Raw genomic sequence first — 27,573 nt, forward strand, 5'->3', positions numbered from 1 at the left:
TTGGGTACTTAAAAAATGCAAGAGGCTATGGAGCCTAGGAGAGAGGATACTCTTCTTACTGTTGGCTTAGCAGTATGCAGTAACTGGAGAGAGACATTTGTGAAAAAATGAAGAGACTCTTTCCTTTCAAGGAAACACTTGTTATGATATTGAGAGATGCTCCTAGATAAGTTAGCACGTTGAACTGGAGACGTGGTTTAATACTACAATGTAGTGCTGGGCTTGTAATGCTGTGCGTGCCTTTATTAACCAGTTAATTAGGTATGGTTATACAAAGATCTTTTTCCTGGAAGGAAAGCTACCATCTCGGCTCTGGATTTTGATAATGTTCTTGGGGCATATTTGAGGAGTAAAGGTAATATCTTGTATCGATAGTGGGTTTTGTTGATCAGAAATCTGAGACATTTTCTGAGTCTCACTGCAATGTGAAAATAAGCATTTATTTCAAAATCTACAGTGCACATCCAGTCTCCTTTCATTAGTTCGGCATAGATTAGATGAAGGGTAAATATTTGATGTTTTTGTTGGCTTGCCTTAGATCCAATTTTGGTCGAAATTCTTGTTTGAGGCCTCTCTTGGGTACCTCAAAAATATCTGGGCTATATACACCTTTTCCTCGTTGTGATGGAGGGACCAGTTCTTTTGCTCTTTTTTGGAGTGGAAATGAAATCTCCTGTTTGAGCTGGGGTACCCGATGTTGAGGAGCCCTTTTTGGAGAATTTAGGGATAGTGTTGATTCAAACTTCATGATATAGGCGCTCTGTATAATTTGTTGAACCCACGTCTGTTGTAATTTATCTGCACATTTCCAGATGATTTGTTACACTGCATCCTACGAGGAGGATGAACAGAGCTAACTGAGTGTTGGACTCAATTTTTGTTATTTTGAAATCAAAATATCCTGAATGGCGTCTCAATAAGATTGTTGAGACTTGTCGCCTTCTTCTATTTGAGCTTCTTAATTGTATTTGTTGAAATTGATGACCTTGATGTTCTGAATAATTTGTCCATTCAGGGGGTAGAACCTTCTGTCTATGGTACAGTCTTGAATCTCTGCTACAGAATTGGGAATAATAAAAACATTTTCTCTCTTCTAATCCCACTACTAAGAGTCTCCGGCTCTTTTCATCAGCTCCATCTCCTCATCAGTATGAGGACCGAATAGAAGAGAACCTGAAAATGGCAGATTTAAAATCTTTCTGTTGAGCATCTGGTTTCAAGTTGGTAAGACAAAGCCAGGAGGAGAGCCTGGCGGAGATGCCATGACAGAAATAAGTAGCAAGGAAATCTGCTGCATCAACAGTAGCACTAATAAATGGATTGGAAACAAGTTGTCCTTCATTCGGAATTTCTAGCAAATCTTGTTTTCTTTGTTTAGGTAGGTCATTTCCCCATAGAAAGTCAGAATCACTACCTATATTGAGGCTGTAGCAGAGGTAACACAGATTTCTCATCCTACAGCATAGTTTTTCTTGCCTTCCTCGCTAGGACTGATGTTTTAGGAGATGAAGAATGGTACTTCCTGCCAGTAGAAGCAACAATCAAATCTGGTTTAGGTTCATGCTTTAGAAAAATTGGATCCTGTTCTGCTGTCTTATTTTTCTTTGGAAGTCTTGAAGTTGCTGACTTCAAAGTGGCTAGAGTGAGGAATGCTTCTTCTGCCAATTCTGTAAATACTGGACTAGCAGAAGTGTCTGTTTTGCAAGCTGCAGAGTCTCCATGATGATTGAGACTGTTGTATCTATGACTACTATATGAATGTTCAATTGTGCTACCCCACTTATGTCTTGGAATGTTAAAATATCAACTGGAGAGAAACACAGAGAGGACGGAGAAGACATTTTTCATGAAGTGTCTGTGCCATATGAAGATGGACTTGTAGAAGGTAGTAAAGATCTTCATGTCCTTCTATGTCTGTTAGGAGTCTGTGGAGGAGGTGTTGTTGGGGTTGAATCCAAAGGTAGTGCTGGAAGTTGTGGAGATGAATGAGTCAATGGTATGAGTCAATGGTATAAGACCTCCTTGAGGGTGTATTCGTACATTAGAAGGTGTGGTAAACTTAAACTGTAGAGGAACCTGTAACTGATCTTCTGCTGAAATTATCATCCTTGGCGTTTTTGGAATAACAGGCTCTTCTATGCAGTCAACATTATCTCCTTAAGAAAGTGATTGTATTGCTGTGGGAAGTTGGCCTGATGTGCAGTGCTCACTATTCTAGTGATCACTATATATCAGTCCAAACAACCCTTATTGATGATTGGTTGTAAGTCAACCTTATAGACCAGCTATCCTAGTAGCATGGATACGAGCAGTCTAAGGCTAAGACTCTAGAGGGCGTGTTAAGCCAGCTGTTTTACCATCACATTACCCCTTGAACACCCAGTGAAAGGACACCACACAAGTGTTATGAAAATAAACAATGTATTTATTAGAATCACAACAACCCTGTACTCTTTATGAGGACAGGGTGCTAAGCACACAACAAAACTCTTACGAAAATACTTTTAAGTTAGCACGTTACACAAATGCCCGAGGGGCACGAAAAACCATATACTTTCAAAGTGGAATGCGAATTACTAGCAGGTAAGTAACGATTCTCAGAGGCTTTGGGATCGCTAGGACTGGACTACTGAACCTTTAGATTACTAGCAGGAGGCCTAGGGAACTCGGGTGCAGAGTGTGCACTCTCACGCGGGATGCGGGACAAAGTCTATGGAAGCTAGAAAAGGCAAAGTTAGTGTTCACGGGCGAACCCGACCTGGTAGGAAGAAAACGACAGTGGATCCTGACCCTAGGATAGTGAGGCTATGCTGGGACACCGAAGTGCCGAAGTTACCTAGCCCAGGGGCTGCAGCTGCATAGGTCTGAAAAGACGTCGGGGATCTCGTTGCCGGACCAGGAGCCTGGAAGGAAGAAGTTGCTGGCAGGCGACCAGTGAAGGAAAGTTCGATGGATCCAAGCCTGGATCAAGGAAGAAGAAACCTGAAAGCAGAGGGGACCAAGTTCTTGAATCACTAGCCAGTGATTAAGTGGGCACCAGGATGGCACCGGGCGAAGTCACCGCAGTCAGGTGAGTGGGCGCTGCTGGGCTCTGCAGTCTCTCGGACCAGGAGGCGTTGTCGGCGACCAGGATGGAGGTGCGAGCTGTCCCACGGAGGATGAAGTCGTTGGCGTCGAAGTTACCCAGGATTGGGCAACAAGCCTTGGCTAATTCAAGCCCACGCGGTGGACTCAAAATGGCGTCTTGAGTGGACCAGGAGGGTCCGGGGTGCTCCTCTTCTGGGAGGGAGCAAGGGCCAGTCTGGAGCAACCAGACCAGCAGCAGAAATGTCGTCGGGCGTCGTCAGGGAGGCCACAAGCCAACGGGCTAGTAGCCAAACAACGCGGTGAGCAGCGGAAAGCAGAAGGGCCCCACGCAGATCGTGGAGATGCTGGGGGGCTGCTCTTCGGTGCTGGAGCTGCTCAGGGTGGGGGCTTCTCGGACCCCAAAGCACTCACCAGGAATTCACTCGGCGGGCTTGCTGGAAAGAAGTCGTGCAGTCTTGCAGATGGCCGGTCCCTTGAGGTCTCGTCGCACCCACGGTTCTCAGCTGGGCTGTAGAGGTGGGTAGAGGTCAGAGGTGCCAGGGAAGCCGGTTCTCGTCGAGCTGGGCAGTCGGATTCCGGAGGAAGGACTTACAGCAGACCGCAGTGTTCTTAGATGGTGCCTGCGGATGCAGGGTGACTACTCCTTAGTCACAAGGGAGAAATCTTAGGAAGAAGTCTTGAGTTCCTTTCGCAGAAAGTAGTTTCAGGATTCAAAGATGATCTGATTTGGAAGGGGGCCAGTCTCTACCTTTATCCTGTAAAAAGGGGCTGGCACGCGACTAAGTCCTGCCCTATGGGTGGGACTAGGAGGGGGGTGGTTACACCCACTTCCTTGGCGGGCTTTTCCCCAGCACAGGGTCTGGAGTGACCCTGGAACTGGTTCCAGCCAGCCTATGCACAGTGAGCACCGGGGTGCCACGTGCAGTCACCTTCCTCTAAAGCCCTGCCTACCTACAATACACAAAACCCTGTCTGGGACGGTGCTGGCACCGCCCCTGGCAGGAAACCCTTTGTCCTTGTCTCCTGCTCTGGGAGGACTCCCAGCAGCAGGAGGGCAGACTTGTGTCTCGGTGGCAGCATCCATTTTGTGGATGCTAAGGCTCTGTCTGACTTTTAACCGGGTTATAGGTTACAGGCATGTCGTGTCCCTCTAGAAGGGTGGAATGCTAGCCCCGTCGCCAGAATTGGCGAGGGGTTAGTATTCCAATTCGTATGACACCTTACTCGACATGTTTTGATAAAGCGATACCAGAGTTGGCACATAACCGCGAGGATTATAATGCACTTAAGAGTATATGGTATGCGATATCATGGAAACGGCTAAGGGATAGATCCCGAAAGCCGCAGACAGGCTCAGCTCATGCCAGAGCACCCTCTCACACGATTCCAAGCACTCTGCCTTCAGGATTGTTAAGGCCTGCCATAGGAGTGACTGATAGGAGATCTGTGTGTCCATTTTAGGGTTAGATATAGGTATACTATATCTAAAGCAAAGGGTGATTACACCACCTTGCCCCAGCTGTCAAGCAGCCAGTTGTGTCAGATTTGGATGGCCAGCCAGGGGTGGCATAATACATGCTGCAGCCCCTGGTAGGCCCTGGGTACACCTATGCCCTGGGTACCTAAGGTACACTGTACAGGGACTGGTAAGGTGACTCAGTATCCAATTTAGATATGTACCTAAGGTACATGGAATCCATTTTACAGAGAGAGCAGTAGGCCTGGGGTCCTGAATAGCAGGGCCCCAGGTCAACTAAGTCAGAAAACCAGCAAAACACCAGGCAAAAAGTTGGGGGCAACCATAGTCAGGGGTCAACCTTCCTACATAACCCCCCCCCAAACGAAAGGAGATAAGGCTATCCTTGTCCAGGTAAGCCTATATTGCCTAAGTGGCCATTTAAGGAAGTACCAGCACTGGCATGGTTACCCCCTATGTCATGGTCCACTAAGCAATCCCTCACCCTAAGGGTGTCTGAGGGTCTCCACCATAGGGAATCTCTACCTGTGGTGTGTTTTGTCAAAGAAAAAGGCTGGTGCTGAAATGGAGTACTGAAGTGAGGCTCCACTAATTTTGGGCCCAGCTTCCTCCAATCATTTTCCACCATATAGGCCTTTCTTTCCAAGACTGAGTTGTTTTGGGCTCTCAGGGTCAACCTCTGGCTACCTACAGCTGGAGGTTGTGTCCCTCTGTTTGGCTTACTGGAGGGACAGTTCAGGTCTGGGGCCCTCAGGTCCCAAGTTTGGCTGTGCCCAACAGTGTCCATCTGTGGGAGGTCCCTAACTAATTTTAAGGGGGATCCCTCAGGAGTGTGTCTTATTTTCACTTGGCTAGGTCTACTAGCTTCAGTGCCCTTAATCTGCTGATTGGGAAATTCTTTTGGACAGGGGGCCCCTTGGGGTCCAACACTGGCCTCCCTGACCTCTACAGCCCTGGGCTGACTGAGGCAGGGTAGAGAGGGGCAGGTTACCTGCTCCAGACTGGGTCCCACCTTGGAAGGGTCCACTGACATCAGGGGTTCTGCCAGGCTAGGCCTGACTACCTCTGTGGCAGTTTCTTCACAAGGGGTCAGATCAGTTCCCTGAGGAGGCTGATCCTTTCCTAAAGTCTGGTGGGAGGGAGATTTCTCTTCCTCCTCAATACTCTCTGTCTGAGTGGAGTGATCCATAGTTTCAGGCTTCACAACACTGTCATCTGTCTGAGTTTGAGCTGTGGCCATCACAACTCTCCCAACCTTTTCAGGAGGGGGCTCAGTTTGGGTGTGGGCTGTTACCATGACAGCCTTGACAACCTGTTCTGGGAAGGAAGTTGTCTGAGATGGGGTTGTGACTGGCACAACCCTCCTGACCTGTTCAGGGAGGACATCTTGGACTGGGGCTGTGGCTACCACTGCCCCACTAACCTTACCATGGGTGTTCACCATTCTAGAATGGGTCTCTTGCTCTACTTCAGCCCAGGCTGAGAGCTCTAAATCATTCCCCAGTAGGCAATCTACAGGCAAGTTTGGTGACACTGCCACTCTCTTGTGGCCAGTGACACCTCCCCAGCTGAGATTGACCACTGCCATGGGATGATCTCTCTGGACTCCATCAATATTGGTTACCTGGTATGTGGCACCAGGTAAAAGTTGCCTTGAGGGGACTAGACTCTCAGTCACCATAGTGATGCTAGCCCCTGTATCTCTATAGGCCTCAACTTTTATACCATTGATGAGGGGCTCCTGTCTGTACTTGCCCAAAGTGTTGGGACAAGTTGTGAAGTTGGCAAACCCCATGCCAGTCTCACAGACAAGAGTATCTAAGTTTGGGGACCTGGTTAGGCCAGAGTCCCCAGGAACTCCCAAAGTAAATGCACCCAAATTCTTGGGGGCACTCCCACCACCTGGGGGATTACTACTAGTAGTAACAGGAGGTTTGGGAATGTTACTTGGGGGTATGTTTTCCTTATTGTTATTCTTTGGGCAACTGCTGTCAGTTTTTAAATGACCCACCTGTTTACAGGGATAACAATAAGGTTTCTTCTGGTTGTTGGAAGGATTCTGGGACCCACCCCCCTCAGAGGATTTTTGGGGCCCTGATGTGGTTTGATCTGTAGATTTATTCCCACCCTTCTCTTGAGGCTTGGTTGATTCCTTTTTCTGGTCACCACCTTGGTTCTTGGGCCTAATCCTGGTTCTGACCCATTTGTCTGCCCTCTTACCCAATTCTTGTGGAGAGGTCAGATCAGAGTCTACCAGGTGCTGGTGTAATAACTGGTTCTGACAATTATTTAAGACTTGCTCTCTCATAATAAGATTATACAATCCTGTGAAGTCAGTAACCTTGCTACCCAGTAGCCAGCCTTCCAAAGCCTTAGTGGCACAATCAACAAAGTCAGACCAGTCCTGAGACTGAGTTTTCTGGGTGTCTCTGAACAGCAACCTGTACTGCTCAGTGGTTAAACCAAACCCATCAACCAGTGCATTTTTCAGGACCTGGTAATTGTTAGCATCCTCAACTCTAGTAGTGAGGAGCTTATCTCTACCTTTGCCATCAAAGGAGAGCCACAGTATAGCTGCCCACTGACTCTGGGGAATGCACTGCACAGTGCAGGCCCTCTCCAGAGCAGCCATCCATTTCTGGATGTCATCCCCTTGCTTAAAGGGGGGCACTATTTTAGTCAGGTGTTTAGTGTCTAAACCCTTCTCTCTATCTCTTGGGAGATTGCTGCCACCAGTGGGAGCTAGCCCACTCATCTGCTGCTCTCTTGCCAGGGCAAGCTTCTCTTTGGCCAGGGCAATTTCTTCCCTTTCAATCCTCAGTTCAGCTTGTCTCATCCTAGCCTCATGCTCCCTTCTCTGAGGGGAAGTAAATCTCCTCTGTGGAGGATTCCTTCTCCCCTGAGAAGAGGCATTAGAGTGCAGAGATCTATTGGAGTCCCTAGAAAGAGATCTATCTCTCCTAACTCCAAGGTTAGGCCCACTTCGGGTTAGTACTGGGGGGCCCCCAGATCCTAGCCCAAGTAAGTCTAAGTTGGTCCTAGTTAGCCTTCTGACTACCTCAAGACCCTTGTCTACCTCATCCCCAGAGAGTACCTCCTCATCCTCCTCCTCAACTGCTGAATCAGTGTTGGGGAGGTCTGGATCCCCAGAGGTTCCCTCTAAGGCTGGCATGCTCTCATGTAACTGAGAGAGCTTTCTGGCATCATATGTCTCTAAGAGACCTATCAGAAAGGGAAGGGTGGGGTTAGACCCCTGCTTCAGTTTCCTGGAGACACAGAGTTGCCTCATCTCCTGAAAATTGAGAGCTGCATATCTTGAAGTGACCTGTGGAGGGTCAACACTGACCAGGGGAGTCTCAGTAGAGTCCCCCTGAGTCGACATGCTTTTCTCGTGAGGTGTAAGTGGTGCACTTACCTACACTATATGTTTGCCTACTGATCCCTTGCTAGAGTTGTAGTTTAGGGTGTGCTAGGCCCTAGGAGCTACAACAGCTGGTTCAGTAGAACTCAGAGTATTCTAAGCTATGTTATATGTACCTTTAGTACTTATGTGATCTTTCACAAGATATTCTTAGGGCATGTGTGGTAAAACAACAGCAAGCTCAAATCCCAACCGCTGCTCACCAATGTGGGAAGTTGGCCTGATGTGCAGTGCTCACTATTCTAGTGATCACTATATATCAGTCCAAACAACCCTTATTGATGATTGGTTGTAAGTCAACCTTATAGACCAGCTATCCTAGTAGCATGGATACGAGCAGTCTAAGGCTAAGACTCTAGAGGGCGTGTTAAGCCAGCTGTTTTACCATCACATTACCCCTTGAACACCCAGTGAAAGGACACCACACAAGTGTTATGAAAATAAACAATGTATTTATTAGAATCACAACAACCCTGTACTCTTTATGAGGACAGGGTGCTAAGCACACAACAAAACTCTTACGAAAATACTTTTAAGTTAGCACGTTACACAAATGCCCGAGGGGCACGAAAAACCATATACTTTCAAAGTGGAATGCGAATTACTAGCAGGTAAGTAACGATTCTCAGAGGCTTTGGGATCGCTAGGACTGGACTACTGAACCTTTAGATTACTAGCAGGAGGCCTAGGGAACTCGGGTGCAGAGTGTGCACTCTCACGCGGGATGCGGGACAAAGTCTATGGAAGCTAGAAAAGGCAAAGTTAGTGTTCACGGGCGAACCCGACCTGGTAGGAAGAAAACGACAGTGGATCCTGACCCTAGGATAGTGAGGCTATGCTGGGACACCGAAGTGCCGAAGTTACCTAGCCCAGGGGCTGCAGCTGCATAGGTCTGAAAAGACGTCGGGGATCTCGTTGCCGGACCAGGAGCCTGGAAGGAAGAAGTTGCTGGCAGGCGACCAGTGAAGGAAAGTTCGATGGATCCAAGCCTGGATCAAGGAAGAAGAAACCTGAAAGCAGAGGGGACCAAGTTCTTGAATCACTAGCCAGTGATTAAGTGGGCACCAGGATGGCACCGGGCGAAGTCACCGCAGTCAGGTGAGTGGGCGCTGCTGGGCTCTGCAGTCTCTCGGACCAGGAGGCGTTGTCGGCGACCAGGATGGAGGTGCGAGCTGTCCCACGGAGGATGAAGTCGTTGGCGTCGAAGTTACCCAGGATTGGGCAACAAGCCTTGGCTAATTCAAGCCCACGCGGTGGACTCAAAATGGCGTCTTGAGTGGACCAGGAGGGTCCGGGGTGCTCCTCTTCTGGGAGGGAGCAAGGGCCAGTCTGGAGCAACCAGACCAGCAGCAGAAATGTCGTCGGGCGTCGTCAGGGAGGCCACAAGCCAACGGGCTAGTAGCCAAACAACGCGGTGAGCAGCGGAAAGCAGAAGGGCCCCACGCAGATCGTGGAGATGCTGGGGGGCTGCTCTTCGGTGCTGGAGCTGCTCAGGGTGGGGGCTTCTCGGACCCCAAAGCACTCACCAGGAATTCACTCGGCGGGCTTGCTGGAAAGAAGTCGTGCAGTCTTGCAGATGGCCGGTCCCTTGAGGTCTCGTCGCACCCACGGTTCTCAGCTGGGCTGTAGAGGTGGGTAGAGGTCAGAGGTGCCAGGGAAGCCGGTTCTCGTCGAGCTGGGCAGTCGGATTCCGGAGGAAGGACTTACAGCAGACCGCAGTGTTCTTAGATGGTGCCTGCGGATGCAGGGTGACTACTCCTTAGTCACAAGGGAGAAATCTTAGGAAGAAGTCTTGAGTTCCTTTCGCAGAAAGTAGTTTCAGGATTCAAAGATGATCTGATTTGGAAGGGGGCCAGTCTCTACCTTTATCCTGTAAAAAGGGGCTGGCACGCGACTAAGTCCTGCCCTATGGGTGGGACTAGGAGGGGGGTGGTTACACCCACTTCCTTGGCGGGCTTTTCCCCAGCACAGGGTCTGGAGTGACCCTGGAACTGGTTCCAGCCAGCCTATGCACAGTGAGCACCGGGGTGCCACGTGCAGTCACCTTCCTCTAAAGCCCTGCCTACCTACAATACACAAAACCCTGTCTGGGACGGTGCTGGCACCGCCCCTGGCAGGAAACCCTTTGTCCTTGTCTCCTGCTCTGGGAGGACTCCCAGCAGCAGGAGGGCAGACTTGTGTCTCGGTGGCAGCATCCATTTTGTGGATGCTAAGGCTCTGTCTGACTTTTAACCGGGTTATAGGTTACAGGCATGTCGTGTCCCTCTAGAAGGGTGGAATGCTAACCCCGTCGCCAGAATTGGCGAGGGGTTAGTATTCCAATTCGTATGACACCTTACTCGACATGTTTTGATAAAGCGATACCAGAGTTGGCACATAACCGCGAGGATTATAATGCACTTAAGAGTATATGGTATGCGATATCATGGAAACGGCTAAGGGATAGATCCCGAAAGCCGCAGACAGGCTCAGCTCATGCCAGAGCACCCTCTCACACGATTCCAAGCACTCTGCCTTCAGGATTGTTAAGGCCTGCCATAGGAGTGACTGATAGGAGATCTGTGTGTCCATTTTAGGGTTAGATATAGGTATACTATATCTAAAGCAAAGGGTGATTACACCACCTTGCCCCAGCTGTCAAGCAGCCAGTTGTGTCAGATTTGGATGGCCAGCCAGGGGTGGCATAATACATGCTGCAGCCCCTGGTAGGCCCTGGGTACACCTATGCCCTGGGTACCTAAGGTACACTGTACAGGGACTGGTAAGGTGACTCAGTATCCAATTTAGATATGTACCTAAGGTACATGGAATCCATTTTACAGAGAGAGCAGTAGGCCTGGGGTCCTGAATAGCAGGGCCCCAGGTCAACTAAGTCAGAAAACCAGCAAAACACCAGGCAAAAAGTTGGGGGCAACCATAGTCAGGGGTCAACCTTCCTACAATTGCTGCTTCCAAATTTCTCGACGTCGAATGTCTTTACATTGAATGCCTTGACAACGACTGTCACGGCATCGAAGGTGACAGTGAACTTCTTGAAAACAAGACGTAGTTCTGTTTTGTTTTCTTTGATGGTACAGCGGAGTGTTTCGACGACAAATGGCGGCATTTGGGTGTCACTGATGTTGACTGACAATGCTGGTCTGGTAAGTGCTGGAGTCATGGCATGTTTAGCTGCAGGAGCTGACGTTGACAGTGGTGAGATTGCCGTTGATGGAGTCAGCAATATTGGTAATGGCACCAACAAGACTTGAAGATGCCGTTGAACCTTTCAGCAGCGAGCATGTCAGTACCGAAGGTCTTGACATGGACTGATGCTTCTGTGAATCATGGAAGTGTTTGGAAATATTTATGATTTTTTTTGTCTCCTATCCCTGGATCACTGTGGGTGTCCTTTTCATGGGAGGATGCTAGAGCAGTAGTGGGAGTACCCTCTATTTACAGTTTTCTTTCTTCTCTTCTCTGCAGCTCTGTGCTCTTCCAGCTTTCCTACCTGCCCTTCAGGCTCTTTTTGTAATTTTGTGACAAAAAGGAAAATCTTTTACAGATTATGAATTAGGCAGATAGACCACACACGTAGGCTATAATGGTCAGAGGGAGCCTGTTTCTTTCCACAAGAGGGGCACTTCACAAAATTTGAAAGCATAGTTGAAGAAAAATATTCCTGAAGATGACAAAAATCATGGAATTTGTTAAAGTTTTCAAAAGATGTCAAGTAAAGAATGAAAAAATATACTTCTGAAGAAAAATCCTCAGAAAAATATGGGTTTTTAAGCCTGGAGTGTTCAGAGATACAATCAGCATGACACGGAAATAAGAACTGCGCCTGGGAAGCAAACTGCCAGTACAGTGCATGTGGATGGTAATGGGAGCTGTTGGCTCTCTTAAAGCAACAATGTATATTGTGTGCATCAAATGCACTTCTGACCTGGCATGAATCTTTTATCTCATTTTTAACTGAAATTCCCGCACGGTTTTAAGCAATTTTTTTAGTTACATGGCACACTTGGATTAGTTACTTACCTGTAATCCTAGTTCTCTTCCAGGGGTATCCTCATCCAAGTCATAAGCATTAGAATATTCCCGCCCATGCGCGGGACTCCGGAAACAATATATTATATGTGCCCCACATATATATAGACATATATATATAAATATATATATATATATATAAAAATAAGCAATTGCAGCCAAATAAAACAATAGAGCTGGAATATGCAGTGAAGAATTTCCACAATACAGTGTATTTTGCATTAGAAACATGAGAAACAACACCAATGCTTGTTTAGAAACTGTTTTAATGCTTAGAAAACAGTAGAAATTCTCATAACACACTGTAAGCATATACAGCTCCCAGGCTGCATTGCAAAATCCCAGTCTAAAAAGACTGAAAAGCTAACCTGTAGCTGAATGTACTAAAACTGACGCTGTGCCTTTAAGGCACCTCAGCCCCTAGCTTCCCATCATGCCTCAGGGGTTACAGTTAGGTCAGTTGTTCTTTTCGGAGACTGAAAACCAAACCATGGTAATAACAGGTTAAAAACCATCTCCTATGTAATAAACAAAGTCCTTTGCCCGGGGAGGCGGGAGGGTTGCTTATGACTTTGATGAGGATACCCCTGGAAGAGAACTAGGATTACAGGTAAGTAACTAATCCTTCTCTTCCAGGGGATCCTCATCAATAGTCATAAGCATTAGAATAGAGTAGCGAGCCTCACCTCATCCCTGCGGGCAAAGGAATCAACAGATAACATTCTGTAGGCCCAAAAATAGGCCTTATTTTACCCAAATAGGTTTCTCAAGGAGGCTTGCCCTACTTGAGAATCCGCTCTGGAATCAGACTCTAGGCAATAATGCCTTGTAAAGGTATGGACTGATTTCCATGTCGCAGCCTTGCATATTTCTGACATAGGAATGTCATGCAAAAAAGCTATTGTGGCTGCTTTCCCTCTAGTGGAATGAGCTTTGGGTGATTGCAACAAAGGTTTGCCAGCCAGTTGGTATGCTAGTTTGATACAAGAGACAATCCATCTGGAGATGGATCTTTTGGCTGCTGCAAACCCGGTCCTCATAGCACCATAATTGACAAAGAGTTGGTCTGTCTTTCTGGTGTCCTTAGTTTTTTCTAGGTAAAACTTTAGCACCCGTTTAAGATCTAACGAGTGCAACGACTTCTCAGCTGGGGTCGATGGGTTAGGAAAGAACGAAGGAAGGGTAATCGTTTGATTTATATGAAAATCCGATACCACCTTTGGCAGAAAAGATGGGTGAGCCCTCATTACTACTCTGTTGTGGTGAAACACAGTGTAAGGTTCCTTGGTGCAGAGTGCTTGTATCTCGCTAACCCTGCGCGCAGAGGTTATTGCCACCAAGAAGGCCGCCTTCCAAGTGAGATGCTGCAAGGAGGCCTTGTGTATAGGCTCAAACGGTGTAGACATCATCCTGGAGAGAACCAGATTCAACTCCCAGGGAGGAGAAGGATTTCTCACAGGGGGATAGACCTTCTTTAATCCCTGAAGGAAATCTTTCACCACTGGGACTTGAAAAAACGATGTTTGTGCAGGTGATTTTCTGTACGCTACTATGGCGGATAGATGAACCCTAATAGAAGCGTATTTCAACCCTGATGTCGCTAAGTATAGGAGGTATGGAAGAACTACCTCTTCTTGTCCTTTGGTGGGATCAAAGCCATGGTCCTTACACCAAATGAAAAAACGTTTCCACTTGAACGCATAAGACGCCCTTGTGGAAGGTCTCTTTGCCTCTCTCAAAATATTCATACATTCCGGAGGCAGATTTAAGTGTCCATATTGCAAGACCTCAGGAGCCATGCAGTCAGGTTCAGCGACGGGAGGTTGGGATGCAGGATCCTCCCGTTCATCTTGCTCAGCAGGTCTGGCCTGCACGGAAGACGTCTGTGTGGACACAGCGACAGATGTAACAGGTCTGGATACCACCATTGTCGCGGCCAATCCGGAGCAATTAGGATCATGTCCATGCTCGATCTGATGAGCTTGGCCACCACCTTCGGAATCAGTGCCAGAGGGGGAAAAGCATAAGCGAACATTCCTGTCCACTCCAGCAGGAGAGCGTTCCCTTGCGTCCCTGGCCGGTGGAACCTGGACGCGAAGGCGTGGCATTTTGCGTTTTCGTCGTCCGCAAATAAGTCTATGTCTGGACGACCCCAGCAACGGAAGAGTTCTTCGACCACTTCGTCGTGTAGCACCCAGTCTGGCTGATCTTCGAAGTGCCTGCTGAGTGCGTCCGCTTTTGTGTTTAGCTCGCCTGGAAGGTGCACTGCCACCACCGACAGACCCCGAGCCAGAAGCCAGTGCCAGATTGTCTGGGCCTCCAGAGACAGAGGGCGAGATCGAGTTCCTCCCTGCTTGTTCAGATAGAACATAGTTGTAGTGTTGTCCGTCTGAACCAGGATTTTGTCCGTTGATATTGCTGGAAAGTACGCTTTGAGCGCCAGATGAACTGCTCGAAGCTCCAGCATGTTGATGTGGTATGTCTGAAGGTTGGTCGACCAGCGACCCTGAATCTGAAGATGACCCATGTGAGCACCCCAGCCTTCCAGAGATGCGTCCGTTACCACAGACAGCGAAGGAAGAGGTTGCTGAAAAGGGACTCCCTGCAGGACATTCCGAGGGCGAGTCCACCACTTTATTGAGGTCAGTGCTGATTGAGACAGGATGATTCGGTCCTCCCAATCTCCCGTCGCTTGGTCCCACTGATCCTCCACAGACTCTTGTAGAGGCCGCATCCTCAACCTGGCATTCGGTATTAGGAAGATGCAGGACGCCATGGAGCCCAAAAGAGACGCTACTTCTCGCACCTTTGGACGAGGAAACTGAAGTAACTTTTTGCATTTTTGCCCCATGGAAGACAGTCTCTCCTGCGAAGGAAACGCTCTTCCTAACTTTGTGTCTAGAACTGCACCCAGATAGTGGATAGTTTGCGTGGGCTGCAGGACTGATTTTTCTGTGTTCACGTGGAGGCCGAGCCTGTGTAGTTGTTGGAGACACAGGTGACAGTCTTTGGTGGCTTGACGAGGGGACGGACTCTTCAGGAGCCAGTCGTCTAGATATGGGTACACAAAGAGACCTTTTTTGTGTAGACACGCCGCTACCACTGCCATGCACTTGGTGAAGACCCTTGGTGCGGATTTGAGTCCGAAAGGAAGCACTTTGAACTGGTAATGCTTGGACCCTACCAGGAACCTCAAGTACTTTCGATGACCTGGTGTAATAGGAATGTGGAAGTACGCGTCTTGTAAATCCACCGAACACATCCAATCTTCGATCTGTAGATGAGGACATATTTGGTGGAGTGCCAACATGCGAAACTTCTCTTTGACCACCACTTTGTTGAGGAGTCGAAGATCCAAAATTGGTCTGAATTTGCCTTCTTGGTCTTTTTTGGGGACAAGGAAATATCTTGAGTACACTCCTTTCCCCCTTTGGGATAGGGGTACCTCTTCGATTGCGTTTTTCTTTAAGAGGGCGCTCACTTCCTTTTTGAGGAGCTCTAGTTGGTACGAGCGAGACTTTTGTGGAGGAGCCGGTTGTGGTTTCTTCCTGAAACGTAGCGCATATCCATTGCGCAGTATATTCAGCACCCACCGATCTTTCGTGATGCTGACCCACTCTGCCAGATGTTGCGCAGCACTTCCTCCCACTGGAGTGGGTAACGGCGACAGAGGAAGCCACTGCTCAGGCCTTGCCTCCTCTAGGTGTGGTAGAGGACTGATGATGTCCGCCTCTACCTCTGCTTGACCTTCCTCCTCTGTATTGTGGCTTTCCTTGCGGCTTGTTTTGAGACCATTGAGGGGTTTGAACCCTCTGTTGGCCTCCCCGGTTCTTGTTGGTCTTCAAGCGTCGTTTGAACGGTGCTTTCTGTTTTTCCAGACCAACTGCCTTTACTGTGTCTAACTCAGTCTTCATACGGGCCATTTCCTGATCGGCATGCTCCCCGAAGAGTGAAGATCCGGAAAAAGGCAGATTGAGGATGCGCTGCTGGGCATCTGGTTTGAGCCCAGTTAAACGCAGCCAAGAGGATCTCCTCGCACATATCCCATGTGAGTAGTTATGTCCAGCTAGAAGGGCGTTATCTGCTGATGAACTAATCATTTGGTTTGCCACCAAACAGCCCTCCGTCACTGTCTCCTCAAAGTCCTTCTGGTCCTCCAATTTCCCTTTGAATCGTTCCATGGAGTCCCATAGGGCTCTATCGTACCTTCCCAGAAGGGCTGATGCACTAGAGACTTTCAGGGATGAAGCTGCTGTGCTGCATACCTTGCGTCCCCAAGAATCTTGCGTCTTGCTGTCTTTGTCAGGAGGAACTGATGAAGAAGGAGCGACTGTGTGATTCTTCCTAGCTGAGGCTACAATAACTGAGTCCGCCGCAGGCTCACCTTTAACAAAGATAGGATCTGAGTCAGCCGGCCTATATTTTTTCTGGATACGTGCCGGTACTGCCCTGATCGTTGCTGGCGTGAGGAAAACCTCTTTGATTGGGTCCATTATTCCTGGAACTAATGGGAGCAACGGCCGTGTATATGATTTGTGATGAAGAGTCTCAAAAATCACAGTAGTGGACACCTATGGAGTGGTCATTTCTATATTCAGCTTGTGAGCACCCCTTTGCAAAACGTCCAGATACGTGTTGACGTCGTCAAGAGGGGAAGCTCTTGAGCGAGAGCTGTCTGCCAGCGTCGGAGAGTAGTCCCCTTTAGAAGATCTAGGCGAAGATGGAGGGGAGGATGATGGAGTTCTTCTTCTCCTGTGGTGAAAATGCTCCTTCCTCACCGGTGATCTCCTAGGTCGTTCCTCCCTTCGAGGAGAACGTGATACCCTCTGATGTACTGGAGATCTCGATCTCTCAGTCCGTACCTCCTTTCTCGGTGTTCGAGATTTGGGTTGCTCCCTCCTTGGCGATCGGGAGACCCTAGGGGCATGCGACCTGTCCGCTCTTCTCTCTCGTGAGCGTGATCGGTGAATGGCAGGACTCTGTCCCTCTGCCTCTTCTGCTTGCTGAAGAGGAGACCCGTGGACTGGACTCAAGTACATTTGAAGTCTCTCTGGTGCCTTAGAATCCTTCCAATTACTCAAAGGAGCATACCATCTTGGCGAGAGTCTTATATGTGAAGTGTAACCCCGCTGGGGATTCTTCTGAACCGGACTCCTACTCCTAGAAGATGACCCCGTTGAACCCGAGGCACTTGAGGAGGAATGGAGTGAAGCAGATTGTGTCACTAGGACTGTCGAAGGCACCGAAGGAGATCTCCGTCTCACCGGTGTTGGAGGACGTCTCAAAAGCCTTTCCCTCGACGTCGAACGCCTCTGCGGCGTCGACGGGGTGATAACCTTCGGCGTTGAATGCTTTGACGATGATCTGCGGTCCCTCGACGTCGATCGGCGATGATGCACCGACGACGGAGTCTTCTCCCTCGACGCCGAACGGCGTTGTCCTGCCGTCGACGGAGGTCTCGACGTCGAACGGCATAGCCCTGCCGTCGACGGAGCTCTCGACGTCGGCCGACGTTGATCTGTCGGCGACGGAGAGGTCATCGACCTGGCATGTGGCGACGGCGGAGGATCGGACATCCTCGACGACGAGCGCCGACGTGCCTTCGATGATCCCTTCCTCGACGACGATCGTCCGAGGGGGCTCTTGCTCCTCGACGCCGAGCGCCTCCGTGGAGACGTCGGCGGAGGTGTCACACTCTTCGAAGCCTGTCGACGTCGAGACGACGGCGAGTGTGATCTGTCTCTCGACGCCGACCGTCGCCTGGTTGACGGCGGCGGAGTTGACTTATGTCTTGACGTCGAACCTCTCGTCGACGGCGATCTCGTGGCTTCTCTCGACGCCGATCGTCGCCTAGTTGACGACGGCGGAGCTTTCTTCGACGACGGCGAACCTTTTTTCGACGACTATTTCCTCATCGACGCCGATCTCGACGTCGACGGAGCTTTTTCTCTCGAACTGTCCATCAGATGTCGTTTTTTCAGCGCCGAGCCCGGTGCTGAGGTTGATGGACGCTCTGACTTGCCTTTGGAGGGAGTTCTGGGTCTCTTTGAACTCTTCCTCTCTGCAGATCTTCCTCTCATGGATCTCTGGGCCAGACCATAGAGCCTGTTCCTCTCTCTGTCTTTAAGAGTTCTGTCAGACAAATTTTTACAATGAGAACAGTCTTTAGGATCATGATCCTCTGGCAAGCATAAAATACAGACCTCATGAGAGTCCGTTTTTGCCTTCTTGTGGCCACAAGAAGGGCAATCATCAAATAATGAGGGCATCCTGAAAGGAAAACCTCACAAAAAATTGACTGCTAAGCAGTTATTTACTTGACTCTGCTGTGAAAAGTCAAAGTAAATCAAAAAATTGTTCTTTTGAAGATTTTCAGACTGAAAAAGGCAGAAAAATGTGGAGCTGAGTATCCAGGGTCCTTCCTGAAGGAGCCGGAAAGAACAACTGACCTAACTGTAACCCCTGAGGCATGATGGGAAGCTAGGGGCTGAGGTGCCTTAAAGGCACAGCGTCAGTTTTAGTACATTCAGCTACAGGTTAGCTTTTCAGTCTTTTTAGACTGGGATTTTGCAATGCAGCCTGGGAGCTGTATATGCTTACAGTGTGTTATGAGAATTTCTACTGTTTTCTAAGCATTAAAACAGTTTCTAAACAAGCATTGGTGTTGTTTCTCATGTTTCTAATGCAAAATACACTGTATTGTGGAAATTCTTCACTGCATATTCCAGCTCTATTGTTTTATTTGGCTGCAATTGCTTATTTTATATATATATATATATATATTTATATATATATGTCTATATATATGTGGGGCACATATAATATATTGTTTCCGGGGTCCCGCGCATGGGCGGGAATATTCTAATGCTTATGACTTTGATGAGGATCCCCTGGAAGAGAACTACTTTAAATGCTGCAGACCACACAGCCTCCAGCGAAAGCCCTCTTTCCGCTGCCGGAGCAGCGCTTCTACCTGGTGAGTAATGATTTCCCGGGTCTGTGGGGCCGCCAATCTCCTCTCCATCCCGCCTCCCCCCTGCAGCGATCGCGAGCGGTGCTGGAATACACTCGCTGCGAGCCGGCGTCTCTGCTGAGGCCCTACAACGAGAATAGAGACTGACACTTGCTCGGAGGCAAGCTGCGAGGCTCTGTCCCCTTTCGCCTTCTGTCCTGACTCGCACCTGAAGCCCATGTTCACTACCCCACCTTTAAAAAAAAAAAAAACACAGGCCTCGTGTGTGCTCCTCAATCCCTGCAATGATCACTGCACTCATTGCTGCGAGGTCCGCCGAGGCAAAGCCGCAACCAGCCGCTGGGGCCAGTGCTGCAACCCCTTCCAAACCGCCAGCACCTGCACTCTGGGGATCTCCCTGTGAGCAGCGCAGGCCAGCGCTACATGCCCCACAGGTACAGAGACCACTCTGCAGCAAATCAGCCCCGCGCTGGCCTTGACCACTAAGGTCTGCGTGGGAGACACACGCCATCACCGGTTTATGATTCACAGCATTATTCTACTCACTTGCCCTCATTACCTCTGAATTACGGTTGTGACTGGAGGTGGAGTGACTCACTTGCCCCCTTTTTTAAAACACGCTAACAAGGGCCCTGTCCTCTTGCCGCACCACTGCATAGATCACACCCCTTTTGCATTTCAAGTTATTGAAAATACTGGGGACCGACTGATTTTATACATCATGGACATAATCCCCATGCCTGACCTCAAGATGGTCGCCTCAGTGGGTCACTCCATGATGCTCTACTACTCCTGGACAGTAAAACTGGCCTTCGACCTTGATCACAGCCCTCACCGGACCTTTCTCCTGCTCACCGTTCTGGATCTTTACTCTGGGATCTTTCCTGTGACCGTGGAGGCCTAGCTATTTGACCGATGCCCGGTGGAGCTAACGGATAGCTAAAGCGGAGTTGGGCTGTGGACTCCCCCCCTCGACCGTCACCTACCCAGCCGGACTTTGGGCAGACTGTCCCTAGTCTCTCCATCATACTCCCCTGCCACCCCATCAAGATATGGAATCTGTGAACCTACCTCTGACCGTGGAGACCTAGCCTTTTGACTGATGCCCGGTGGAGCTACTTGAAAGCTAAAGAGGAGATTGGCTGTGGACTACCCCTTCAGCCGTCACCTATTCCAGCTGGTCTTTGGGCAGAACTTACTTTGTCTCTCTGTTGTGTTCTCCCTCCTACCCCTTTACTCCACCCCAGTTCTTCCTTACGCTCCATTTTACCCTCTTCTTTGCTCTTTAATTGTTTTCCCGTTGAGACCTAGCTGTTTGGCTGATGCCCGGTGGATCTACTTAATAGCTAAAGAGGAGATGGGCTTGTGGACTTCCCCCTCGGTCGTCACCTACCCAGTCGGACTTTGGGCAGACTCTCCTTTCGTCTCTCTATCTTATGTACCTCCTACCCCTTATCCTTCTAAGCTCCATTTACTTTGTCTTCTACACTCTTTAATTGTTTTTCTAGTAATTGATGTACCGTGTAACTTATGTAATTTTGTAATTTCTGTGGAACCTTATGTAAAGCGCTCTGATACCTCTGGGTCTAGCCAGCGATATATAAAACTCTTTAAAAAAAATTGTGGTTTAGCATCATAATTTTACTACTGTAATTTTCTGCAGATAAAATGCAGTTATAGCTGGCTCGTCACAGACTTATGAAGGTGTAACCAGATTGTTCACCACTTCTAAATTCATGACTGTCAGTGAGAATCCTACGATGCAGAACGTCTGAATAGGGTGATCTGGATCTCAAAGGAGAGCGTTGTCTCTTATGTCACTCTGGGGTATGAGGAGATGTGGAATGTCTACCCCTAGGAGATGCTTGCGGCCTAAGTGGGGGGTAGACCATTTAAACATCCTTACAGATGTCATGAAGGCGGGCTTAGACACTATTTTTGGAGAAAGTAAACTAGGAGAAGTAAAGGCATCTGTAGTGGATCCTGAAAAGGAATATGGCCCTCAGAGGACAAGGAGGAAGGGTGGCTGGATCTGGTGAGTAAACAGAGCATGAAGTAAAAGTTGGTTGAGAATCACTTTCTTTTAGAACAGGCTATTGCCTTTTCTTTGGTATTGGAGATACTGATGAAGCCAAGCTCTGTCACATAGATTTGGCTGAAGTCAATAAGCATTGTAGCAATGCAAGTCTCAGAGAGCGCAGTTTCAATGTTGAACAGACAGAATGTATTGATAGGAAAGGTTTGATACTGCCTTCTTCCTCCCACAGAAGGGACTTTAACAAAAGGTGAGGCTTTTCTGACAGAAAAGTATTGTCAGAATCAGGAAAAAAATTACTTATCTCAAGGAAAAAAACATTTTTCTCAAAGTATTATAAAAGTTGAAGTGAAAATGAAAAAGATTAACTTTTGACTGAAATTTCAGTGAAAACACAGAGTGAAGCCTCTAGTGCTCTCGGATATTTCTTTCACGAGCTGTAAATAAAACCTAGCTTTGACAGGCTTTTGTCAGTACTATGCATCCTGGCTACTGGAAGCTCCTGTAACCATGAAGAAACTGGACAGATTCTCATTGTTTTCAATGTAAGACTATTAGGCAGCACTGTTTCCTACTTATTAGAAAGGTTTCTACATGTTTGCTGCTTAGATGCTACATTGCAATCTTGGAAATGGTTTTAGGAGTCTGGCGGTCTACATTTGGAAAATGTTTGCCTTAGGGAATTTTTTAAAAGGGTCTTGCTTATCTTACATACATATGGTTTCTTGCACCCTGTATTAAGTCTTTTTAAAATGAGGTGTTTCACAATTCACGCATGCAACGGGGAATTAATCTAAATGTTATGAATATTAATGAAGATCCTACGAAACAGATGGCAGATCTTATGGCAGTCGGAACCTAAAAATGTGTTTTATAGAAGGGGGAGAATTTTAAAGAACTATTTCCATGCACCAGGCCCCTCGGACTCGTTCACATCTGGCTTGCAACCTCGGGACGGATGTCTGTAAACGCCCTTTCTGATCTTTTCTATCGTAGATGCAAATGCTAATTTTATGACGGCTCATTCGACAAGACTGGCACTCGGTACGTAGTTTCCTGACAGAGCGCAGAGCTTCAGCAATAAAAGAGATAGCACAAAAAATATCATTAGATTACGTTTATGGGTTTTTCCGGGATCGTTACCACACTACATTCGAGGCTGATGTACCGAACTAAATGAAAAACAAGTTGCATGATTCCAAAGTCACCACTAGATGTCAGGAGAGGACACAGCACATGATCTATAATACCACATGTTGTAAGCCCACATTAAGTGAAGGCCACTGGCCAGGTGTATTTTCCTTTGCTCTCTCTCTTGATTATTTACACAGTTCTCCTTTTTTCTTGTTCCAGCCCTAACAGAAATATTGATAACCTGATTCAACTAATAGTCCTCTTCTAGAGCCCCACGTCTGTAATTAAGCAACTACATATTTGCATTCCTTACATCACTGAAATAAAATACATTTAGGAGTCGCCACGATACAAGTCTAAGTAGAGAAACGTAAGAATTAAAAAGATGCAGTTCAGTGCTGCAGTCGTACCTGTGCTGTCTCCCTCCTTACGATCAGTAGGGTCATACAGAGCAGAAATGGCAGAAGAGATGCTCTTTTGGAGGTCTTGGTTCTTGCTGACTGAATCCTCCTCATCGGAGGAAAAGGAAGGCAGGGTCTCCAAGTTCCTTTTCAACTCATCATCGAGACGTTTGCAGGGACTTGTGCAGCTCATCACCAGACTATCATTTTCTGTAGGGTCCAGAGATCCAGACAGCATTTGGGATGCAGACATGCCATAAGAGTGAGGACCGGAGGAGGGGGGCCTAGTCTTGGAAGGACTGGTGTTCGCTGTTGGCAATTGCTGCCTCTTGCCAGACTTGAGGAAGTCAAGGAAGGAGGCCATGAACCCAGATTTCATTTCAGGCTGCTTCTCCTCTACCTCCTTGATCTTCTGCTTGATCTTCTCACGTGTCTGACTGTTGTCCAGCCCGCTCTCCTGCGGGGGCAGCATCTCTGCCAGCTCCATCTGCACTTGATCATGCCCCTTGGGTATCTGCAGCTTTATCTGGCAACCAACAAAGAAAACATTGCTATAGGCAAGGGCCTCAACAAAGAAAGCAGAACATCATCCATTCCATCTGGTATACTAAACGACCTCTTAACATAAAATACACTGTAAAGCAGTACTAAAACATTTACTACTAGCCTTAAAATGTGTTCACAAATATTGCCTTCAAACATTGTAAATCTACTTGCTTGCAAACCAATCTGCACAGAGAAATGTGGAAAACCTAGAAGCAAGAGCATGGAGCCTGCATCAACTCATTATATACCACCACAATCGCATGCAAAATATGTTTGGTTACACACGATATTTCATAAAAATGTGGAGCGGCACCATCTTTCAGTGGCGGTCATCATCTCAGTCTTTGATCATCACCCCTCGTATTCAGCTTTCTCGGAGGGGTGGTAGATCATTCCAAGTGCTGGCTTCTCGCCTATGGAATAGCTTGCCCCTCGTTTTGAGGAAATCCCAGGATCTCATTACCTTCGGACGGAAACTGAAGACCTGGCTATTCCAACAACAGCCTTAAACTGAGCTCGTTGGGTTTCATGATCCATGCAGGTCGTGTTTGCTTCAGCGCCAGGACACTCCCTGGAGTAGCTGTGGGCTTAATAAATACCCGCTAACATAACATAACAGGTCACCAGTTGTTTTCTTAAATCATTGTACCTGTGTTCCTTTGAAATGTCGAACATTTTCATGTAAGTGATTCGGTATGGTAAAAGCCAACAAGTACCCCGCATGCATGGCTATTGAACTAGTGTCTACGAGTAGCTCGTGATCAACCAGTAGCTCTCCATCTACATGTAAGAAGCTCTCCTGTGTTCAGCCAACATACTGATACAGAAGCTTTGGCTAGGTTGAAAAAAAATATACATAAAAAAAAAAACCACGTTCGAGATGAAAATGTGTGTATTTTCAGAACTCATAAGCTGATTTCTAGCAACAAATTGTTGAATGTCCAAAATGTGTTTTAAGCTATTATTGGAGTAATAAATTACGTGGAGTTAGAGAGACTTATTACTCATATTACCTGAATGCCAGGGGGCTTGCAGCTATGGCTGTTATGTATTACTCATGTAGATGCATTCCAAATTATTAATGCTTTTCTTACTTAACTACTGGCAGCCCTGCCAGATGCACGGATGTGCCTCCTGCTGACAATCTTGGATGAGGTGGTCACTATTGCATCACTAACAAAGTAGGTCGGGGTTTGAACATAAGTAGCTCTGACAACAGAAAACGTTGGGAGACCTTTTCTCTAGAAGGTACTCATGACAGCTTCACGTTTCAGCTTACCTCCAATTGATTTATAGATTCAGTGCTAGAGATCCCCAAATCATTATTTCAGAGACCATTTTAACTGAGCAATGTAATTCTAACTTGCCTCTTTCATGCTACACTTACAGATACATACAGTCACACAATAATCCTGTTCCTAAATCACCTGTCAACAGTTTTACACTGCTGTGATGGGATCGTGGCCAAATAGCTCCTCTTTAAGTGCCTTAGATATTGGTAGTGCTTGGCAGAAATGCTCAGAGACTACATTAATTACTGTAAGTAAAAACAGAAATGTAAACTTTGTCTGCCAGCAAGCTTTAAATGTGTGGACAGTAGTCAACAGGCAGATCCTTACTGCATTAAGAAACCAGGAGGCATGATGCTTACTTACCCATCACATGCCTTGTTTTATTCCACGCATCTTGGTTGATTCAGGTTCTTCTGTGCCTGCCTCCAGATGCTCACATGCCAGGTGTACAGAGAACTCCAGGTCCGCACACATTAGCCACTCATTTCGCAGAGTCATTGTTTCAGTCGTCTTAGGACAGAGATATTTCTACATCTTTAATGCACCGCTGCCTGGTCACGGTTTCAGAGGGTACTACTAGTCTGACAATTCACTATCTCGACCTAGTTATTATGTCTTTAACTTCAAAGTCTTGAAACTCCTGTCCACAGGATTTTGAACTTTGGGGGCCACAATGTGATGCAGGGGCTGCACAACTCACTTCTGGAGCAATACATATGTCAAAAATAATAATGTGGTGCGCACACCGGTACAAATATAGTTAATAAAATACATTTCAGAATATGTTGTTTTATCAAACCTGCTGAAATCCTCAAATTGCAGCTTTACCACCCTTGAATCACTGCTAATTATGTTGCATGGAACATAAACCTATACTCGTTTTTTTTCCACAAAACATCCCTTTTATAGCAAAGCCCCTGGCATGACTGTAGTTTCCTAAAGTAATGTCCTGTGCTGAGACTGTATGGTTCCTTAACACTGGTGGTACTGTTCTTGAATACCACCTCATAGCATATCTGTCAGCGAGCACAGATAAAGAGGTAATCCAGGAAGTATGAGGCTTTGATTTTTTTATGAAGATGTTCGTCAGTGGGGTCTTGAGTTGTTTAAAGCTCTTCGCAGGAATATGTTATCATTTAGGAAAGAAGCTTTGGTCGAGTAATTGAAATTAGTCTATCAAGCTCTGACGTTTACAGTGGCATGATCTGGGCGAGGTGTGTGTATATGTGTGGGCTATGATTTCTTAAGATTCTGAATAGTGTGGGGTTATGATTTCTTTAGGATTCCTATCTGCGTTGTGCAATGGTTTGTCCAAGGCAATAATAAACGTGGAGCTAGGATTTGTCTGGGATGTGCAGTTATGATTGGCTCTGGGTATTATCAGGGAGCACAGCTATGATTCGTCTAGGAAGCCAAGAGGGGGAGCTGTGATAAGTATTGGAAAGAACGCTTTTACAAAGAACGTCGCTATGTATAATCTTAGGAGTTTGTGGGACCAGGCTACAAGTGGTCATATGATTAGTCAGATATATGAATATGTGTGTTCCCATTTAGCTAGGAAATTTCTAGGGAGTGGGATATCATTTGTGTAGGGTACCCTGAAAAGCTAGGCACTGATTTGCCTAGGGTATCTGGAGGAAGCAGAGCTATGATTCCCATAAGCAGCTTTGTGAGTGCAACAGTGATTTGTGTTAGAGATACTATTGCTGATCAAGAGATGGTTGCGGTCTGATACTAAAAATTATAGCCAACCTTTTGTCTAACAGCGAGCATTAGTATCACGTGGCATTGGTAACTATTGAATGCACGGCTCACAGCAGGGGTACTTATTAATTTAACAAATTAATACGGTCGGATTCAATACACAATGCTCTCATGATTCTAATCTCTAGAGTAAAAGTAACTCATCAATATATATTACATCAAATATACGCAATGTTGCTGAATGAGAAAAAAAGTCATAGATGGACATGGACCAAATGAGTCATGCAACCCATATAAACGCTCTTCTGCAGCAAATAATGTGATACTACACTTCCACGTGAGCACGTTGGAGAACAAAAGATATCTAACACACTTTCACACTGTTACAGCAGAGCTCTTCAGCTATCCAGGGAACTGCCAAGGGACAAAGATGTATTTCTTATTAGAGTTCATCTTGGTTTCTCTTAGAGGATCAGAAAACATCCCTCCACAACTCCTAGTTGAGAGTCTCTTGTGTGCAAACAATATCATCTACGAATGTAAACCAAGGAGGGTTCCCTAATAGGGCCCCTTCAATGCACATGACAAATAATACAGCAACAAGAAATAAATAGAGCAGGCAGATGCTGTCCCACTTTTCATGTGTAAACACTACAGTAAACCTTCAGTACTAACTCTCTCAGTACCGTTCCGAATAAACAAATTCCACATACAAATATGTGAGAGCACTTCATAACAAGCAGGTTATCTATTAATTGAACAAGTCTCATGTCTGGGTGAAAACAGCGGGGTAGTGAGGGACCTATGCTAGACAGACACACCTCAATGTTCTAACCCACCAGCCACTCATCTGGAGCACACAGGAGAGAACTGAACAATGTTTGTTTGTGCAGAAATGTCATTCTTTTCTCTTACATGCAAATCTCTGAACAGCTTACTAACACATAGGAAATCCTTGAAGCCATGTTGAGGACCCAGAAATCCGAATGATCAGATTTAAAAGTCATAAAATGGCGACCAGCAGCCAGAGGTGAAGGAATGTCTTTTATATAAGGGTATAGCCTAAGCATGTCATTAGTAATCTCCAACGTTTACCTCAAGAGCCCAATGTGTCAGTTATGAGAGCAGTTCAGCGGTGGTGACTCTTCAAAGCACAATCATTTGTAAACTGTGATTTTTAAAAAACTTAAGTGATGGTGAGCTAAACCGCCAACCGATGTAGTAAGGACATAACTTTATGTGCACAAAATAAGCCCTGTACTGTAATGTTTCCCCATTTACTCCTGCTCTGAAGCCCATCCCAAAGTCTTGGTTGCCAGAATTGGGGTGGGTACAGGGTCTCACACATCATACCTCACTATGGGTAATGGGCTTCAATACTCGTTTTTCCTGAGGTTATTGGCAGGGATATGAAATCATGTATGCCTCTGATACCCAGATATGGGGTAAATAGAGAGGACATGTAGAGACTCAA

At 47.1% G+C, this 27,573-nt stretch overlaps 1 protein-coding gene across 1 annotated transcript in view; it reads right to left on the reverse strand.

Moving 5' to 3' along the window:
* Positions 1–27,573, reverse strand: part of PRR12 (proline rich 12) — a 602,934-nt gene that overhangs the window by 273,846 nt on the left and 301,515 nt on the right. Inside the window, exon 5 of the mRNA XM_078655282.1 lies at positions 22,567–23,083. Coding sequence (XP_078511408.1) covers positions 22,567–23,083 — 517 coding nt within the window. The remainder of the gene's footprint in view (positions 1–22,566; positions 23,084–27,573) is intronic.

The sequence above is a fragment of the Lissotriton helveticus genome, chromosome 7 (assembly GCF_964261635.1).
Source record: "Lissotriton helveticus chromosome 7, aLisHel1.1, whole genome shotgun sequence".
NCBI lineage: Eukaryota > Metazoa > Chordata > Amphibia > Caudata > Salamandridae > Lissotriton > Lissotriton helveticus.